This window comes from Trichosurus vulpecula, chromosome 8, assembly GCF_011100635.1.
Source record: "Trichosurus vulpecula isolate mTriVul1 chromosome 8, mTriVul1.pri, whole genome shotgun sequence".
Lineage (NCBI taxonomy): Eukaryota > Metazoa > Chordata > Mammalia > Diprotodontia > Phalangeridae > Trichosurus > Trichosurus vulpecula.
The window spans coordinates 81,729,943-81,751,531 of NC_050580.1; the positions used below are offsets into that span (position 1 = coordinate 81,729,943).

Sequence of the window (21,589 nt, forward strand, 5' to 3'; positions counted from 1 at the left end):
GGGAAGAAAGTACTCTGTAGTTTTATATGCTAAGAGAGAGAAGTTGCTTAGGAGACTCTCAACCAGAAGCCTAGGAAGCTATTTACCAATTAAGAGATTCAGTAGCCAAACTAGCATAGGTTTGAAATGAGGAACATTTGTATATAATTTTAAAGTTTTATCCTCACAACAACCTTCTGAAGCAGATACAACAAACATTATTATCCTTTTACATATGAAGAAACAGAGGCACAGATTAAGTGGTTCACCCAACCAGTGGTAGAGGCAGGATCTGAACACAGGTTTCCTGACTCATTTTGGTATGCTGCATCAGGGGAATGCCCTTCTCCCACTAGATGGTCAGATCCTAGAATTCTTGAATTTGGGGTTATCCACAAAGCATCTCCAAAGGCTATCACTACTCAGGAAATTTCCCTTCTCTGACTAGAAAGCTAGGTATTTTTATTACACACTCTAGAGAATTCAGAGAATTTCTCTTGCTTCACACAAAAGCTGGGTTCCCCCAAAACTATCCATGTATACTCTCAGGCCATGTGCAAGCACATGTCCACCTCTGCTAGGTACTTGTTTCTAGTCATCATCAATTGCTCCTAAAAGGAGGAAACTGTCCAAAAGCAGCACTGAGGTTCCACAAATACCAAAGTTGCTTTATCTGATCAGAATCTTCCATCATTCCATTTTTATGCTTTATGACCCCTAACCCTGCTCCCAGGGCATGACCCCTGCGCTAGCTACGCTCTCTTCTTCCCTTACTTACTTGAATAAATTTGATTCTACATTATCCTTTTCTCTTGAATCCCTTGCCCCCTGGTCCTATTACCAGTCATGCCTTGCCAAGCCCCAACCATGAATTATTCCCACCATATGGCTCCTTCACTTCTGTTCATATGCCGCTGAACAGAACTGAAGGAACTTGTAACACTATGCTGAGTGAATCCACTATAGATTTATGTATCTTATTCCAACTGGATCCTCACCAAACTGCCTAACTCCTGCCTATCCCTCTCTTCATAGCTGCTGTTACAAACCTTTCTCAAGTCTCCCACAGCACCGCCTCCTACCACCTCTTCACTGAAGTCCTTGATGCATAGTTTATTGAAAAAAATTGAGTCTATTCACTGAGACTTCTCTCTTCTTCATCCCACCTCACTTAGCTATCACCCCCCACTATTCTCCTCCACATCAATCTTGGATAAAGAGGAAGCCCTTCTCCCTGACATGAGCCCATTCCTTCCTCTTCCAACTTGCCATAGCTGTAAGGGAAATGAGGACATTTTCCAACTACACGTAAGAGAATACCACCCCCTCCATCATCCCTAGTCTTTCTTCAATCTCTGTTTACTAGCACCTTACCTCTTGCCCACAAACACACTCGTGGTTCCTTTTAAAAATTCTCCCTCGATCCCAGTACTCCTGCTGTCATCTTATCTTTCGTTTTTCTTGGCTAAACTACTTAAGAAAGCTTTCTCTACTAGGTGCTTCTACTTCCCTTCAAATTTTTCTAAACTCTCTGCAATCTGGCTTCCCACCTCATCATTCAACTGAAAATTGAATGATGTTGAAATCCAAAGCTACTATTGATCTCCCCTTGAACATATGGAATGGCCTTTTCTCAATCTCACACTTCTCGGCTCCTCTGTAGCCTCTAACACTGTTAATCGCTGACTTCTCTTTTGCGGCACAACTTTCCTTTTGGCAGTGTCTTCCCCTCGGATATTACTTTCCATTTTCCCTGTTTATATCTTGTATGTATACACATTCATATTTCTCATTAGAACGTCAGCTACTTTAGGGCAGGGATGATGGGGTTTTTTTTGCATTTCTTTGTATCCACAGCATTTAGCACAGTGCCTGGTACACACTAAGTGATTAATAAACGCTTCTTAACTGACTCAATGATTATCATTTCCCCCCCAAACATTCCCTTCCAAACTTCCTTATTTCTGTCAAGGATAGCACCAGCCTTCCAGTCATTCAAGTCTGCTCCGTATTCTCACTCCACAAATCCAAATATTGCCCAGTCTTGCTGATTCGCTCTCTATAATGTCTCACATCTGTGTCCGTGCCACCACTTGCGTAGCGACTCCCCTAGTTCATGCCCCACCGCCTCTCCTTTTTGTTACTGCAATAGCATTCCAAACGTATCCCCACAGTTGAAAAAGTAACCTTCCCAAAGATTAAGTCTGACCATGTTCTCCCCATACTCAATCAACTCCAGGGGCTCGCTATTCCTCCAAGGACAAATGCAAATTCTTGTGCTATCCTTTAAAGTAGAACCTGCCTCCAACGGCCCCCTCCAGCCTTATCCTCCATCGCTCTCTTCACATACGCTGTGGCTGCACCTCTCAATGCTCCCCATTCACTGGATTTGCTCCCTTGCATCCATGCTTGTGTACTGGTTAAGCATGTACATGTCATCTGTGTGTCTACACGCACATGAGGACACATGTCTAAGGGGAATGCGTGAAAGTGTATACACGTCTGTTGTCTTCCTCAGCCAGATTATAAGCTCCTTGAAGGCAGGACTATTTCATCCTGTTGAATCCCTAAGGGCCTGATACATAGTAGGTGATTAATAAATGATTAATGAATGAATGACTAATGTCCCATAGCAAAGTACAAGTATTTAAGAAGTAAATTAAACATATTGAGCCTATGACACTCGATAGCAGGTGCTTGTTAAATTCACTTCATAAGTCTACAAATGAAAGCAAATACTACAGAGGAGAAAGTTGTAAGTGAGCAATTTAAAAGAAATGATTTAACAAAGTAGGAGAAGCAGGGAGGTATCCTGCACTGGCCTGGACTGGGATTCAGGAAACCTGGCTTCTTGTTTCAACTCTGCTAGCTCTATGACCTTGAAAAAACCAGGTTACTTTTTGGGGCTTCCATTTTCTTACTATACTCTGGCTCTGGGATCTTAGGAGGTTCCCTCCAATGATGCAGATTGCAACTTTCTATGCCTGCCTTTCTTATATGACTCGTCCATGTTCTCCCACAAATTAGGCACAGCCTTGATTTCTTCTCTCACTGTGAAGAGACCAGTGGAACACTGAGGATATTTACCTATTATCCATAGCCTTAGTCATCTGACCAGCTTATCTTCTCTTCTTATCACACAATTTACCTGATGGCATTTTTTCACTCGTTCTTCTTCTGTAAGTTCTCATTGGCTACATGTTGCAGGCTGCTCAAATCCACCATTAGTTTCTCCACTGGCCTAAGTAAGATACTCAATTTTTAATTCTTTGTAGTAGCAACAGCCAAGTTAAATTTGTAGATGATTTAAAAGCTTTGAGAGTCTTAGTACAATCCATCTCCTTTTCTGCAACTCTACAAATACCACTTGGTAAACTGGGCCATCTTTTATCTCAATTCTTACCTAACCTTTGAATGGACTGAATGGATGTAGTCTCAGACAAACTGAGACCTGGGAAAAACCTTAATTGAGAAAGGCCAAGGTCACATACTGCATCCTGGGCCATCATTGGTTGTCTTGATTTTTGTCATGCCACTGGACTCCAATGATTCTGAAGGAGAGAGTGAAGGTGATGACTTTGCTCAGCTCTGCCTCATTTAAAGTGAGTTCACATGCAAGTCAAGGCATCACCCTCATGATATCATTGGTTCTCCAGAAGTCATTTTGTTATTTGTCTTTGCTTCGTGGGTTGTCATGACTGAATACCAAATAGTCCACCTACTGGCAATGAATCTCCCTCTCCATTCTAAACTTGTCCTTTGAAAGCTGTTCATTTTTCTCCATGTAAAATTTTTCTAGTTTTAACATCAGATGATCCATTTATGTCTATCCTTGAAGTTGCTGAATCTTTTTGCTTTTTAAATTTCTTTAATTTCGATGGACAGTTTAAAAGGATTTTCTGGCTCAGTTATAGGTATTCTGAAGTGAATGTAATTTGAAAGGCAACTATGGAGGAGTGAGGAGAATTTTAAGATATCTGCTGCTCAACAGGTAAATTAAAAAACAGTTTTTTCCTCTTTCCCTCTTGCTGTACACATAACATATAAATAGGTAATTCTGCTACGAAGAATGACTGTTACATAAGCAGGAATTAGAGAAAATATTTGTTATAGTGTTTATTTTTAGTAGAGAATTTTAACTAGAGTGGATCCATAATTAAAGAATTGTTTCTAAAGGTCATCTACCAGGACTTTAATGTGTTTTTGTGACATAGAACTCTGAATGATATAGGAAAAAAATCTAGCTGAATAAATACCATTTTAATGTAGGGATTTGTTTCATGATTTTTTTTAATGTCTCAGCATATGACTCACAGCAATAATGCTTGGTTGGTCTAGTTTCAGTGAATTCTATTCCACCCAAAGTCTTGTATAACAGTCTGTATAATAGGTACACTCATAAATTTCTGCTTATGTAGCTGTTAATTGGTGTAATGAAAATGTTTAGGCACTTAGGTTTATGCCATAGTTACATTTAAATGCACTATAAAATTTTCAAATTAAGATTTTTTACAATTTTGGTAAAGGATATGTTTGTGGTTTTGATCTAAATTTTTTTTTTGCCCAAGAGTGCTTTCAGTAGTCTGGAAATCCTGTGGCAGGAGGAAAAGTTTTCAGAACTTCCATGGTGACAGTGATAGGATTAGGGACAGGAAGCCTGGGAAATAGAAGCAAAGAACGACAGCAGTGTGTCAAAATCAGGACCCATAGTTTAAAAGAGTAGGCAATACAGAATATACAAAGGAAACTCAAGGGAAATGAAAGTATGATAAAAGGAAATAAGATCCTGCAGTGTGAGGAGAGCACCTCTTAAAAAGCCTATAATAAATTTCACATGTGAGTATATTTAGATTAGACCTACATTTTATGGGTATAGGGAAGGCTAAGTGAGGAAACTCTCATTGAGATGGGTGGACACTTTCTCCACGATCTTAGAGAGTTAGCTTGGGCACTGAGAAGCTAAGTGACTCATGCAGGGTCAAAGCCAGTTTTATAGCTGCAAAGAGTCAAATTTAAGTTTGTTGTCAGGAAAAAAAAACAACCTAACTTCCCAACAATTGGAGCTGTCCAAAAGTATGATGGGCTGCCTGGAGATCCCGGCAGGCCTCTAAGCAGAGGCTAGATGACCACTGGGGAACCATGTCCAGCAATCCTGATCTATATCTGGCCACTGGACCCAGATGGCTCCAGAGGAGAAAGTGAGGCTGGTGACTTTGCACAGCCCTGACTCATTTAAATCCAATTCACTTGCAAATTATGGCATCACCTTCCTGATGTCATGGTCCTCTTCCAGAATGAAAGACAAACAACAGATGAACACTTGACAGGTATGTTCTAGCCAAGATTCCTTCCATTTAAGTATTGAATACTCAAGTCTCTTTCAATTCTCACATTTCATGAGTCTCTATCCTCTATGCCATGTTGCCTCCCAAAATACATGTGTGTGTGTGTGTGTGTTTAAACACACAAACACCTAAGTATGTAAATCTAGATATGCCCTAGCCAGAATACAGACAAAAAAAGAAGACAGGGTTGGTTTTTTCTGTTGACAGATACACATATTAAGTCAAGAATGTGGTCTGGTAAAGAAGAATTACTTTGGCCTCCTCCTTAGCTTTTGTGCTTGCCTGGATTCATTTGCACACCAATCTGGAAAGGATGTTAGGAGTGAAGTAGATTTTGTAGCCTGACCCTCCATGGGTTTTTTTGGGGGGAAGGTAGAACTCCCTAAAATGGATTTTTGGGGCATAGGATCTGCATGAGTGGTTATATAGGTCCCAAGAACAGACTTATTCTTAGCTTAGAAATATTCTGCCTGTCAGGCAATACTTATCAAGCAGAGGCTTTCTAGTCACTGCAATTTAAGAGTTAGGAGTGGAGATGGCCAGTATTCAGCCCAGAAAAAATCAGGCTTATAAACTGGTGATATATAGCATCCTGGTGGCCATGAGTATAGCTACCCAACAGAGAAAACCTAATGTCTAGTGAAAAGCATAGTATGGCCATCAAGCAGGGATGGCATACCCAGCAGAAACAATGTGTCCAGGAGTGGAGTGAAGATGTGAGAGTGATGGAATACCTAGCAAAGAACATCATGATGGGGGTGCCTAGGGCATTCAGCTCATCATTTCCCACATTAGGTGCAGGAATTCATCATGCCCCTGGCACTGGGGACCCTCCTCCACTCTCTTTTTCAGTTTTTTTTTTAATGTGTTGTCATCTCCCAACAGATTTTGAACTCCTTGAGCGCATGGACTGTCTTATGCTTAGTACAGAGCCTGGCAGTGAGAAGACAATTCATAAATGCTTGCTGACTCTGAAGATAGTAGCTCCATAGCATCAGGGGTGTGACTTGTTCTGGCTACACATGTACCCTAGCCACATATGTCCCTATATGTGTGCCTTTAACACATGTGGTGCCCAATCAACACTGTTTCTTACCTGGGTATCCCCTCTATATGTTCCGTTTATGTCTTCTACATACGTGTGTTGGTAGTATGGTAACCTGTGTGAGAGCACACTTCATATGTGCATGGGAGGAAACCTCCCTTGCCAACTTACAGAATGGAAACCCTTAAGAGCAAGAAATATTTCACTTATAGACATGATTGTCTATAGAATCCCTTTCCTGTGGAATCCTCCTCATATTACCCTTCATTTGCATTATATGTTTCTTATATGTATAGTTTTTTGCATATTGTATACCCCATTAAAATGTGAGTTCCTTGAAGGCAGGGACCATGTTTTTTCCTTTCTTTGTATCTGCAGCATTAGGAGAGTGTCTGGCACATAGTATGTACATAATAAATGCTTGCTGACAGTCAATTAAAGAAAAGCTACAGTTGGTTTACTACTAGCAGATACACATGATAAAGACAGGAATGTGGAACAGTATGACAGAAGAATGCCTTCTTCCTTGTCTTTTGTGCTTATGTGTTTGTATGTACATGTATATACAGGGGGTATGAGTGTGGGTGTGTGTATATGCATATGTGTGCATGTGTGTGTGTGGCCTCCAGGGGCCAATGAGAGTCAGAAGACCCAAGAAACAGAGAAGTGCAGACGAGCCTACCTTACCTACTATTGGTCCTCTTTAACCTGAGAGTGATGAACTCATGCAGAGAAGCCAGAATGAACGTGCCATGTGGGCCTTGGCACACTGATGGGGACCTCCCCCCACGTTCACCTCAAGAGCTGAAGAGCTAGGGGGAATTTTCACCAGATTTGAGACAGAGGTTGTACCTAACAGCTGGGGAAAGGAACAATAAGCATGTTAGGGTGAGGTGTGGTATGTAAGTGTTCAGAAGCCTTCTTTTTTAACTTCTTTCTGTCTCTAACTAGGGGCATTACATTCCCCTCTTGCCTCTTGGGTCCTCAGAGTCTTACTGGCTTCTGACAGAACTACACTTACATATGCACAAACTCATATTCCTATTTAGAGAGAGGTATGTGCATTTATGAATGACAAGAGGCCATATTAAAAGTGTGAAAAACCATTTGGGAACACTGCAAAAAAGCTAAAGTTGTTAGCGCTGCAAAAGTCAAATTGAGAAGCAACATGATATAGAGAACTGGGGTTCAGAGGTAGGGATGTCAGGAAAACCTGGGTCCAAATCCTGTCCCTGATAGCCAAGTGACCTTAGGCAAGTCACTTAGCCTCTCTGGGCCTCCGTTTCCACTGTAAAATAATCAGGTTGTACTTGATGTTCCCTAGATCCTTTCCAGCTTAATCTATGATCATATGACCTTTAGCTGCTAAGAAGAAAACTTAAAACTATGAACCCAACAGAAGATAATTATGGATATTTACATTGACAATGGATATGAAAGGCAACAAAATTTTCCATATACGGAAGTATGTGAGTCAACGTTTTAAACCAAAACTCTCCATAAAGGAGGTTTAGTTATATGTCAAATGTAAAATGATATATTTGCTAATTCCAAGTATACCAACACAGTTCTGACAAAGGAGTAGCTTTCTACCCAAGAAAGAAAACAAATAATAACAAAGTACAAATGCCACACAGTCTTAAGTAAAATGCATGTAAATGCACATCAAGTGCGTTTTACATCCTGAGAATGGTACTATAGAGCACTTCAAATACAGTCTAATCAAATCTTGGAGGAGGACAGTGATTGATGTTTGCAAAACATTTTTCACCCTCTTTTCAGTGAGTAATACCAATCATTGTAGGTGGTTTTTCCCTTGATTAAAGTGATATTATCTAAGGAGGAAAACAGCAAGTTGTCATTACAGTAAGTATAATAAAATGACCTGCTTGTTGTACTGGGGAACTAAATAGGAAACACTGAAAGATGGGAAAAAGAGAAGAGAAAAGAGGGTTTTAGACCTGGAAATTATGGGCCTAATCACAAAACAAAGACTTTAGGAGATCAGACACAGATATCTGATCTATGTTTCACTATCTCACCCATAGTTATCACAGGACCCACACAAGAACTTGCCTTTGGTTAAATTGAAAAATCTCAATTCCACTTCAAGGGTAAATGATCTCATATTTGTTCCCTTGCTGATATCATCACTCTGTTGAGGAATGGCAGCCTGCCGTGGCATGTGGAGGAGGAGGAGGAGGAGGAGGAGGAGAAGAAAGCCATATACATGGACACAAGAGGTTCTAGTCTGAGCTCACTGTTCCTCATTTATTTCACTCTATTCCTGGGGACAACTGTATCTTCTTTACTTTTGGTTTTATCTGAATTCACTCTGGTAAAGTTTAAGATTAAAACCTTTGTATACAGGGGAGGGAGAAGGGGAAGGAGATGGTTAGAAGACTAAACTTATACAGGTATAATTAGGTGATATATAATATAATACAGGTATATTAGGTAAAACCCAAATTTTATACAGAAAAACATAAACACTGGTCTGAATTCCTAGTGACAGTTGTTCCCACTTAACAGGATTTTGTTTATATCAAAACTAATAGTCTTAATAGTTTTGAATGATCTCAAAATGTTCCTGACCTTGGGTAGAATCTTGTCTAATTTGAAGTCACAGTCATGCAGACATGTATGTGCCTAGCCAGCAATGCAAACTTGATGTAACATACTTATAACCAGTGAGTGATTACATGTAAATCATTTTCATATCATTTTTCACCTTAAAAAACAACCAAATATTTTCAAGTCACAAATAACAGATTCTCAAGAAAGGACATCATAGTTCTAGTGCTGAAACAATTGATCAAATGGTGTCTAAAATTTCATGTAACAAATGGAAGGGTCTCATTTGCAAGCAATTATTTTATTAAAGCAGCTAAGTTAGAAAAGAATTTTAGAACAGGTAAGGTACAATATAAGGACATTCAGGGAAGTTAAATTGTATAGCCCAATCTTTTCATTTCTCAGCTGAGGAGAAAGGCCCAGAGAAGTTAATTAACTTGCAAAAGGTCACACAGCTAAGAGGCACGGTGAAACTAGAAACCAAGTCACCTAGTATCCAACCCAGGATTTTGTCCAGTACATCATCATTGTTTTTATTAATGATGTAAATTCATAAAGCCCACCTAAATCCAAACTTGAATAAGAAGGGAACAAATACCCAGGAAGCACAAATAATTAATATTTTCTCTTGAAAAAAGTGAAACCTACTGCAATCGGGTTTTATCCTTCAAGGAGTTTTTCCTTGAATCGCTGCCTTCACTAAAGCTTTCTTCTTCTTCAGGTTCCAGACTGCGATTACAGCTCCGGATAATTTGAAAAATATTGTTAACGGTGGATTCCTTCTCCGGGTTGTTTAAGCCATTTTGGCCTACTCGTTGTAAGAAATTATCTTGTCCATTGTAATCGGCTACAAACTAGAAAGAAATATATTTAGATTTGAAAGTGCAACTAAATAGTGCATGACCAAGTAACCCACTTCCCTTAGGCTGTTCTGACATTACAGTTGTGAAAAAAAATAAGCATTTATGTATCGTACTTGAAAGCAAACAAGAGGCCACAGGGTTCTTGACCTTTTTATTTCACTATTTTAAATACTCAACTTCATTCTGATTTTCACTAAAGTAACTTCTGCCACGCTGAAGAGTAAACATTTCACTTTGAATTAAAAGAGAAGAATCTATTGCTACTAATTTGGAGGACATAAGTAGATTGTTTTATCTATGCACTGAAACCAAAGGGAGAAGGGGAGACTAAAAGAGCATAATGTAATTAAGTGGTTGAGGTTAAATTTAAGATCCCCATGAAAAAGTCACTTGGCCTTTGTCAATTGCAGAGACAAGAGAACATGTTCTTTCTGTGAGTGTGTGTGAGCCTGCAGGCCGAGCAGGGAAGTTTATGTCCTGAATGTGCAACTCTCCTTCTGTTGGAATCTTTTCCATACCAGAAGCCAGAGCTATGGCCAGTTGCCAACATGACAGTAGGTTTGCTTCTCTCTGCCTTAAGAACAAGAGAGTTATAATGTTTATCACTTGGAGGCCGCACTATGATTTTTCCCCCATGGGATCATAGATTTAGAGGTAGCAGGGACCTAAGAAGTGAAGCACCTTTGCTTTACAGAGGGAGAAACTGAGGCCCAGAGAGGTCAAGTGATTTGTCCAGAGTTACAAAGGTAATGAAGCCAAAATTCAACCCAAGGGCCTCTCATTCAAATTCAGAATTCTTTCCACCAAATTGTATTGCCTCCTATTTCCTGCTCTTTCCCCAACCCCCCCCCCCCCACCTGACTCAGAGCTTATAGGAAAAGAGATATGACTAAAATGACAGGAGCTGCTTTGCTTCACACCATCTGCAGCTCATCCGGGTGCACTTTAAGTCTTTGCCACTGTATCACATGTGCTGCTTTTGTTGTCCAGGGTGACACAGAAGGCTCCTAGGACTCAGAGGACAGGTCTCTAGTCCTTTGCAAAGTGGGCACAAAAGTCAGTGAGTCACTATCAGCCTGTTACTGTGAAAGTGATAGGCAGTGAAACATCTTGCATCTGTCATAAAAAAATGCCACGTTTCCTAATATTCCTCCTATATCTTTCTAAAGTCTTCAAGGTTTTCTATTCCCTCCAACTTCCAGTTTATTTTAAGCACCTGAAATGGGGCCTTCCCATCCTTCTTTCCCACTCTTTCTGGCTCTCACTTCCACCTACCCAAATGTCTTAGAGTTCAAGTGTACAGTATCTCCCCTATGCCCAGAATCTTGAAGATCTTGTAACGGGCTTGGGAGATATGAGGCAGCTATGAACGGAAGTCTGGAGCTAATCCTTCCAAGGACAGGGCAGCTAGATGGCATAGTGGACAGAGGGACCAGGAGTCAGGAAGACCCAAATTCAAATCCAGCCTCAAACACTTACTAGTTGTGTGACCCTGGGCCAAGTCTCAACCTCTGGCTACCTAATTTTCCTTATATATAAAACGGAGATAGTTATACTGCCTGCCTTTCAGGGCTACTATAAGGAAAAAATAAGATAACATTTGTAAAGTATTTTGTATACCTCAAAGTACTATATAAATGCTAGCTATTATCATTAAGAAGCATTATTATTATTCCATATTATATTATTAAAATGAGTTATTCCGTCTCTTAGGAGACTTCTTTGTTGTTCTACATTCATTCTCCCCAAGGAAAAAGCAAATGACCACATGAGTTTTAAAATCCAGAAAATCAATTAAATCATTTTCCTCCTAAAGTCTCTCTTCCTGTGTCAGTGTACACATCTTTTCAGAACATCACTCTTTGTAGAACACAAGAAGGCAGCATAGTTGAGTGGAAAGAACAGTGATCCCGGGGTGAGAAGATATGAGTTCAAATCCTCCCTTTGATGTTCACCTCTGACTTGTACTGCCTGTGTGTCCTTAGGCAAGGAAGTAATTTCCCTGGACCTCAGTGCCCTCATCTAGAAAATAAAGGGGCTGGAGTAGACAGGTGATCTCTGAAATCCCTTCCAGGCCCAGATGAATGATCCTATAAGGCCCCTGAATACAGAGAAGCAATATTTTGTCAGTCAATCAACTAGCTTTAGTTAAGTGACTATTATAGTTCTTGGAGGTGTTTGGGACATGTTAGTGACACGTTAAGAACCAATAGTAAACACAATAGCAACAAAGTATCTCCTTTGATTAATGCTAATTAGTTTTAAAAAAAAAACATACAAAAAAGGAGGCAGGTTGGAGCCACTGTAGTTTTGAAAGGATTTACCTCTAAAGTTTCTTCTTGTGAGTTATATCGTGGGCAAAGTTTCATAAATCCAGATGTTCCATCTAGAATTTCACAAAGCTCCTTTAAAAAGACACCACAAAAAGGAACCACTTTACAGCCAGGAATATTCAGAGCCCGGTTCACCACTTTCCTGTATTCAGAGGAAGATTCATGTTGGGCCATTGCATCCTTCAGACTTCTCATGGTTTCAAGGTCAGACTGGTCCATAAACTGCCACATCTTTAAAACCTTCCTGGACCTGATGCAAACAGACATAATTTGGTGGCTGAAGGAGAAGTAAAACAACTCAGAGTAAACAGTTACAATTCCACATGGACTGGCTCTTTGCTTTACTCCAACTAACATTGTGTGAGGAAGCAATTTTGGCCTTCTCCTGAAAGTGAAAAAGCACCCATAGTTCTCTGGGAACCACAAAGCCCAAAAGATCAGGCATAGATTCTAATGCAGATTCGGTTTTGAGAAAAATACAAGAAAATCTTCAAAAAAGAGAGAACTACAGTCATAATTAATAATACCTCTAAGGTCCATTCTAGCTTGAAATCTATGAATGACATATATGTTTTTAATAGCTATACCATGTGTAGGTAAGTATCAGAGGCCAAATGTTTGTACATCATTTTATGCCACAATTATATACACAACTATCTGTCTGCACATATATTTTATTGAAAGTGCAACTGGAGATTTGTTCCTTTACATGATAGTCTGACACTACTAAGTAAACAAGTACCATCATCCAGCACCATTTTCTTCCAAATTGGTCTCAAGAACCAATTTCATTTCAGGCTAATGCCGGGGTTTAAGCTGAAGTGGGCCTGGGGGAAGATTCCAAAAAGATAAATCTGTAAAAATAAGTCTGAGATTATCCTTAGTCTGAAGGGCCAAAAGAAACCCACCAGGTTCTATAACTCAATCAGAGGGTTGCACAAATTCTCTCAAGGTTGGGCCCAAGATCCTGCTTCAGCACATGTTTTCTACAGCAATCTAAGGCTATTCTTTTGCCTTTGATTTCACTGGGGGACCTCCAAGATTTGAGTAAATTTTTTTGGTCACGAAATAAGGCCTCCAGCAAAGTCATAAAATTGCCATAAAAATGATGACAATACTGAATTCCCTAAAGTGATATTTAAATAGCCATTTATTTTTGCTGGACCATTATTTTATGTAATATCTTATGTTAAAGGTCAATGCCTAAAGAGACAAACAGGAAAGGCCACTAAAGACAGAAGGTCAGAATGGGTTATTGATGGAATAGATGTAATCTGCAGGACAGAGAAGGAAGTAAGTGAGGTACTTATTGTTGCTGGTGTAAGGTACACTATCTTTTGATGGCCTTTTTCATAAGGCACAGTTAATAATGAAAAGGACATTAAAAAGTACTTTTGTGTAAAGGAAGAGATTTGTATTAATCCTCAAAGGGTGTGGTCTGTTATGAACATTTTAACATTTAATCCAAGTAGAAAAAGAAGTTTGTTTTAATGTAAACCGAGAAGAAATGACTTTCCAATAGGATTTGGACAGGTTCAGAGAGAAATCATCTGTGGCATAGATTTGAGGAATTGGATCTCTTTGTGAACAGTGTAGAGTGATTTGCAAAAATCATCTCATTTAATTAAAGTCATAAAGAGGCAGAGAAAGATCTTGTATTTATTAAAAACTAAAGAAATATGAATGTAAATAGATTTAGTTTCAAGGGCACTAAAGAGACAGATTGCCTTACTGGAAAGACAAGAGTTGAGATGTGGTGGGTATCTCTCATAATTTCCATATACAAATTTGATGACTAAAGAGGGCAAAATTAAGTAAATGAGAAATCGTATAAGCATTTGGAGACTGAGGTATGATTAGAAAAAGGACTACTGATCTGACAGAAGAATTAGGGGAGCTGTGACTTCTTAGTGAGAAAACAGCGGTAAGAGAGTTGCAAGGAAAGAGGAACTTAAAAAGAGGGGAAAAAACAGCAGGGGACCTGAAGAGCTGCTCCTTTGGAGTTGTGACTGTCAGAGGCAGACAGCTGAGAGTGCTTTAGTTGAGTTGTTTCTGATTGGCAGGACAGAACTGATGTCATTGGCTAAGAGCTCCAGCAACAGGTATTGCCCTTCCTCACCACCTCAAGTTGGAGAAAGGTGAAGCTTTTCATAAGGGTGGTTGTTCTCTGTTACCCCTTCTAGCCCGAGAAGGAATAGAAGAAGAGGCTTTGCAACTGCTGGGCTGTCCTGGTGAGTTGAACCTGAACTCGGCTGCTACGAGTTCTGTTCTGATTTGACAGAAAAAGATTGGGAGAGTTTGTCACTGGTTGGTCTGGTCTAGTCTGGTCTGTAAACCCAGAGATAGCTAGTTTGATGAGCCTGGAATTTGCATTGCTTACAGAGAACTGCTATTCACATTAAGAGCTAACATTTTCTAAATGTTCTTTTAAGGATGATGGTTAACTAAAGGAGCTTATAGAGGCTTTGCTCAAGCAGTTAGCAGAGAAATAATTTCATGTGGTACAGATGTTCCTGAATGGACTGGTAACCTTGAAATGTGCAGTTTAAAGCTGTGGGTTACCATAAGCGAAAATCCATGGATTTTCCTCACCCATGTTTTTTTGATCCAGTTTCTTATAAATATGTGTCCATTCCTTGCTAGTTATTGAATGCATTGTGATCTAGGAGACTGTGATCTGGGATTTATATTATATTATTTATGTATTTACTTTAACATATTAATATCTAGAATACTATTTCCTTTGCTTTATTATTAAGCAAATGACTATGTTTAAGATCTAAAAGTATTATTACTGTGAGTGGCTGATTATATAGATAGAAAACATATAGGATAGGGACTCAATAGCTATAATAGTTAAGTAGGAGAAGTCTATCTCTCTTGTTTAGAGTTACCCCCAAGACCACCATGTAGTTGTGGTTAGCTTCTTGAACTCAGACTTGCTAATCTGTAAGAAGGTCGGAGAAACACGCCAGACATGAAAATAAGTGGAGTATCTCAAAGGCCTAGCTGAGAGATGCGATGAAGACATTAAAATCCCATTGAACAGGGCCTCATTGTAACACATTATCTAAAACATTGTTGGGAGTACAGGAATATCGTCCCACTGGGACACGAATGCTATCTGGGACACAACCTAATTAGTAATAAAGATAGTGATGAGAACAGCGGGTCACACACACCAAGAGGGGGAAGTCTGACTAGACAGAATGATAAAGTATTCCTAAGGTGGAAGGAGCCTTGGAGATTAACTAGTTTCTCTCTTTGTCCAACGTTGAAAGTCCCTCTATAATACCCCTGACAGACGGTCATCCATTTTTTACTTAAACACTCTAATAATAAATAACTCCTTTAAGAGGCAGAATTGTTCAAATTTTGCAAAGTTTTTTATATTCAGCTGAAATCTCTCTGAATGTCCCTTTGGTGGAAGTCCTATCCCCTTGAGAAAATGTCTGATTCTTCTTGCACATGACAGCCTTCCAAGTATTTGGAAACAACTATTGTCTTGTCTTAATTTTCTTTTGTCCAGGTGCAAGGTTAATGGGGAGTAAGATCTTCCCCACCCTTCAATAGGCCTCACGTAGATCCCATTAAGGGAAGCTTGCTTGCTTATAGGAAGGCTCACACACCTTTTATTAATTTCTAATTAGACACTGAGCCTAAAGAGTATACATTCTGAGAGGTGAGATTTTGATTTGGGGTCTCCCTTATAGGAAAGATGTGATTCCCTGCTCGAGACACTGAGTGGCTGTATGTTCAGAGCTCCTCGATTCCTCAGAATAAAGGCTCTCTCAATTCAGTGGTGGATGTAAAGCTTTGATTCAGTCAGTAGAGCCCTGTCTGTTGGTCTTTATTTCTCTTTTCTGTACTTCCTATGTTTGTATTTTATGTGATTAAAAAAGAAAGACTGTTGACCCCTGAAACAGCTATCTTTCCTCAGTAAAGCAGATAAAAGAACCTGCACTAGCAGCCATCCTGGGCTTGTCGGTGTGGTTGCCGTTACACCAGCTAAACATCTCTAGTTCCTGATATAACATATTTTCCATATCCCTCACCATCCAGTCAAAATAATTTAATCTGAAGTTTTTAAATTCACGACACTGTGAGGGCTACATTCTACCTCTCAAGTCAGCAAGGGCAGATAGAGAGCAGAAATCTGTGATGTATGAGCATCTAATTAAGACCCTGAATGACTGGCGTGAGACTGAGCTCTGTATTGTCTCTCAAGAACAAGGAAAAGACGAGCCTACAGAATCCACTGCATTTTCTAATTTCTAAATCATGACATATGACTAGCTTATGTAAAGTGACTAATAAGACAATTCAGTGACCTAAGTGACTGGAAAAATACAAAATTATATGGAATTATGTCAGAATTGCATAAATGTTTGCAGTAATTGTTTTAATATTAATTTCATTCACCAATGACCATACCTGAGGCCAGCCAAGAATTCCATAACAGCATTGTAGTTGCCCATATTCCAGCAGCATTTTGCAATGTGTACTAAATATGAGAAGACTTCCCGTTTTTCTTCCATGGTGCCTGCTGTGAGTATCAGCCACGTCACCCAAGAACTCACCTTATAAAAACAATGAGGTGGAGAAGCTGCAGTCACACCTTAAATAATATTTAAACATAAATGTTTATACCAAGAACATTTATTTAAAATATTTTCAGAAAGGCAGCATATTGTATTGTTGTCAGAAGAACAGTGGACAGAGTGCCCGAAGGCCTGGATTCTAATGCTGACGCGGTCACTTACTAATTGTGTGTTCTTGGTCACATCACCTAAGTTCTCTGTGCTTTTGTTTCTTTACCTTTGAAATGAGGGTGTTGAACCACTGGACTGAGGAGTTCTGAGAGTCCTTATCATTATATGTCAAATTAAGTCATAAATATAACGTTGATCTCATTTATATTTTGGTTCTTCATTATAAAAGCCATATTATGCTCTTCAATATACACATTCAATTATTTGCACTTTGATATTTTCTAGCTTTCTCCTTAATCTGATATATAGAAGTCACTCACAAAAATATTCAATAAAAATCCTTCTCTGACGAATCTCAGGATTGGTTATTATCTCCTAAAACAACGTGCTCCCCCCGCCCTTTTTTTTTTTACTATGAATGGAAACTGTCTGTAATCACTTTATCTTTAAAATATTTTTTCAATCCTTTAACATTTTTATTTAAAGTTTTGAGTTTAAAATTCTATCCCTCCCTCCCCTCCCCCCCACCAGACAGTAAGCAATCAGATGCAAATCATACATGTACAATTATGCAAAACATTTCCATATTAGTGATTTTGTACAAGAAGACTCAAAAGAAAAAAAGAAAAAAAAATGAAAAATAGCATGTTTCAGTCTGTATTCAAACAGTATCAGTTCTTTCTCTGGAAGAGAACAGTATGCTTTACCATTAGTCCTTTGGGATTGTCTTGGATCATTGTATTGCCGAGAATAGCTAAGTCATTCACAATTCTTCATTGAACAATATTGCTGCTACTGTGAACAGCGTTCTCCTGGTTCTGTTCACTTCACTATGAATCAGTTCACGTAAGTCTTTCCAGGTTTTCTGAAATCATCCTGCTTGCCATTTCTTTTACCACAATAATATTGCATTACAATCATGTTACCATAGCTTGTTTAGCCACTCCTAACTGATGGGCATCCTTTTGATTTCCAGTTCTTAGCCACCACAAAAAGAGCTGCTATAAATATTTTTGTACAAATAGATCCTTTTCCCCTTTTTTGGATGTCTTTGAGATACAGACCCAGCAGTGGTGTTGTTGGATCAAACGGTATGCACAATTTTATAGCGCTTCGGGCATAGTTCCAAATGGCTCTCTGTAGAATGGCAGAATTTTGGTTGCATGATGTGTTTGGGAGACTGACAGAGCATAAATTGCTAAAGAAAATGGGAAGTAAGTAGAGCTGATAACCAGTGCCAGAAAATATTTAAATTTTTATTCTGCTTAGGCTTTCTATTTCATCTTAGCTCTGCTAACGGGCTGATAAACAGTCATCCTTCAGGAACTTTGTGCGATGTTCAATAGGAGGAAGAGGAGAGACCTGGCAGTGCAAAACTGAGAGCAAAGAAAATAAATAATCTGCGCCCCCTGAAGACAGCATAATGGCAGAAATACTGATGTGTTGATGGATGCAGTTAATGACTACAGGGCCAGTAGTAAGAACAGGAAGAGAAATTTACCTGGAATCTGAGAAGCTAAGCTTCATCTAACAGCAAAAGTGGCTAGTGGATATATTTTAGATCCTTCTAGGCTTTCCTTATAGCAAGGGTTAAAGAGAGGAATAGAAAAAATGGTTTTTGCTTTCTTTCTATTAGTCAAATCAATTCGTGGTAGATTTTAGAACAAGATTTCTGTGGGGCACAGTGAATGGAGAGCTGAGACGGCCTGGGAATAAATTCTACCTTTGATGCATACTAGTGTGACCATGGGCAAATTACTTAACCTTTTGGTGTCTCAGGCAATTCTCTAAGAATAAACTTAAGGGCAGGTTCATTGGCAGAAGGAATTTCCTCCCTAGGTGTTCCCATTCCATTGAAATCACAGTTGTGGCCTTCAATTGCCGTCTAATTTGTCAATTTTTCTATTTTATTTCCTTTTACTTTCCCCTTAATCACCTAGTAAATTTCTCTTTGAAGAAAAAGAAATTGACCTTACTGAATCAAGGAACCGAGAGCTCAAAGTTCTTACAGAAATCAGGGATAGCAGCAGCAGTAACAGCTGTGGGCATAGCTCCCACAGAGATATAAGGTATTGGGCCTATGAGAAAGGCCCAACAACTCAGAACCTTAGTAGCTCCCTGGGGTATTCTTTCACATAACTGATTTCTCTATCACCTCTGACAGGCTTTCAAATTATTCCTCAAATTATTTTGTTATTTTATACACTTCAGTGTTGAATTAAATGCTTATTATAAGAATAAATTATTTATACTTACTACTAATACTCTGTATTAGCTATTGTCTAAATTGATTAAATCAGTGGTTTGGAGTACCATGCTAATGAGATCAAACATGTGCTCAAACCTTACATAGGGCTTCACTTTACTAAGTTGCATTACTACTGGCTGCATCTGATTCTGGTCATCAAATATAACATATAATGACAATTGAAAAAAGCAACACGTCTTACTTACAGAGTAATATGTTAGGTCTGGAAGGGACCTTAATGATCATCTGGTCCACCCCCTCTATTTTATTTGACCTTAAGGTCAGGGACTATTTTTACCGATCTTTGTATCACCTTAACATAAGTACCTAGCATATAGTTAAGTGCTTAAGAAATACTTGCTGTGTTTTACACAGTGATACATGTGTGACCTATGGTGAATTGCTTCCCTTCTTAGGGAGGGTGGGTGGGAAGGGAAGAGGGGAGAGAATTTAGAACTCAAAGTTTTAAAAGCAGATGCTCAAAAAAAAGTTGTTTTTGCATGCAGCTGGGAAACAAGATATATAGGGAATGGGGCATAGAAATCTATCCTGCCCTACAAGAAACTAAGGGGAAAGGGGATGGGGGGTGGGGAGTGGGGTGACAGAAGGGAGGGCTGACTGGAGAACAAGGCAATCAGAATATATGCCATCTTGGAATGGGGGGGAGGGTAGAAATGGGGAGAAAATTTGTAACTCAAAATCTTGTGGAAATCAATGTTGAAAACTGAAATATTAAATAAAAATGATAAAATTAAAAAAAGAAATACTTGCTGATAGATTTAGTTAAAACAAATTTTATTGATGCCTTTTGTTTTTGTATCACAGTCGTTTCTGGCTAGTTCTATCTATATCCCCCGTTAAATTAGACTTCCCTTGTAACGCCCAGGACCTCATCTCTAACCCCCCCCCAAAACTAAACAAAAATACAAAAACCCCAAAAGCTAAGGAAAACACACCTACACAATGGCCTCATCTGACAGTGCACACAACATCCCACCCCTTGGTCAGCCACCTCTCTACAAGCAAGGAGGTGTTTCCACCAATCTTCTCTGGGACCAAGCTTGGTCAGCGCACCTCAGCATTTGGCTTCAATTTTAGCATACTTTCCCACACCCTATTGTAGTCTTTGTGAATATTGTGTTTCTAGTTCTGCTTACTTTACTCTGTACTAGTTCATATGTATTTCTTATGTTGCGCTTTATTCCACCACCTTCATATACCACAATTTGCTATTTCCCAACCAGCAGGCACCTGTTTTTTTTTTTTGCCACCTATAAGGATTTCACTCAATAGTTGTCAGTATAACACATAACTTCATGCAGAGTACACCAGGATAAACTCAAGTGACTATTTAAGACTGCTTAAAAGGAGGCTGTCAAGTTTTGAAGGCTGTCTTAAACTTTTAGCCTATCTTTTTATTTTGCTGCAGGAGAGGTTTTTTTTTAACCCCTTTACCCATGAAAGCTCAAAGAAGGTAAAGTAACTTTCTTAAGGTTATACAGAAAGTTAGCAGCAGAGCAGAAATCAGAACTTAGACCCTGATTTCTGGTCAAGTGCTCCTTCTACCTTGGTACTTGGCAGTGATCAAGTCTTATAAGAATTGAGTTTAGGGACTACACACAAATATAATATGAAATAACTGGGTGGGGAGTAAGGTAGAATAAAGAATCGAGTACTCAAAACTGATAGAAGGGATGAAAACTAGGGCTCAGGGGCTAGATGTCAATTAATCTCGTCTACACAGAAGACTAAATAAGGACCACAGGATCATAGATTTAGAGCTGGAAGGGACCATAGAAGCATCAAAGAGACAGAAAATGAGACTAGGATTACAGAAGCAAGGGTTTCTTGATCTGAAGGCATTTTCAACAATAAAACTGCCTCCAAAGCCTTAGCAAGCAGTTCTTGAGTGTCCTTGAGAACTATTGACACAATTCATTATTTTCTATTTTGAAATAAGCTGCAGTGAAATGCAACAGATTATTTGCCACAATTTGCAGATGGTCACAAATTCAAGTTAGTGCCACCAGGCACTAGTTTCTACCCCTGTACTCTAGTCTGCTTTGTAGTTTCTATAGCTCTTTCTTGGGTTATCTCAGGAATGAAGGCCTGGACTAGAAAGGAACAAGGTAATTACAGGAAGGAACAACAATAATAATAGCTAATATTTGTATATTTTAACTTCTAATAAATGCTTTAAAATACACGTTTCTCTCTTTTGGTACGTACAACAACTCCATGGTGCCCGTTTTATAGATAAGGAAATGGGTTAAGTGATCTGCCTATGTTCACATGGCCCCTAGTCAGGGACAGAGCTAATACTAGGACTCAGGTCTTCTGCCCGCTTTAATGCCTTTTACATCACATCTGCTCACTAAAGGAGACTGGAACCTTTTAAGATGCTCAGAATTGAGACATTTGCCTTAGAGATCCCCTATTTCACTAGGGCAAATTCTGGCTGAGAGATTTATAGGCACTCCAAAGCATGAA

The 21,589-nt window shown here is 39.1% G+C and overlaps 1 protein-coding gene across 1 annotated transcript in view; it reads right to left on the reverse strand.

The window, feature by feature from the left end:
* Nucleotides 1–21,589, reverse strand: part of PLCE1 (phospholipase C epsilon 1) — a 233,145-nt gene that overhangs the window by 119,688 nt on the left and 91,868 nt on the right. The window contains 3 exon segments of the mRNA XM_036734522.1: nt 9,592–9,797; nt 12,131–12,389; nt 16,574–16,719. Of these exon segments, the coding sequence (XP_036590417.1) occupies nt 9,592–9,797; nt 12,131–12,389; nt 16,574–16,719 (611 nt within the window).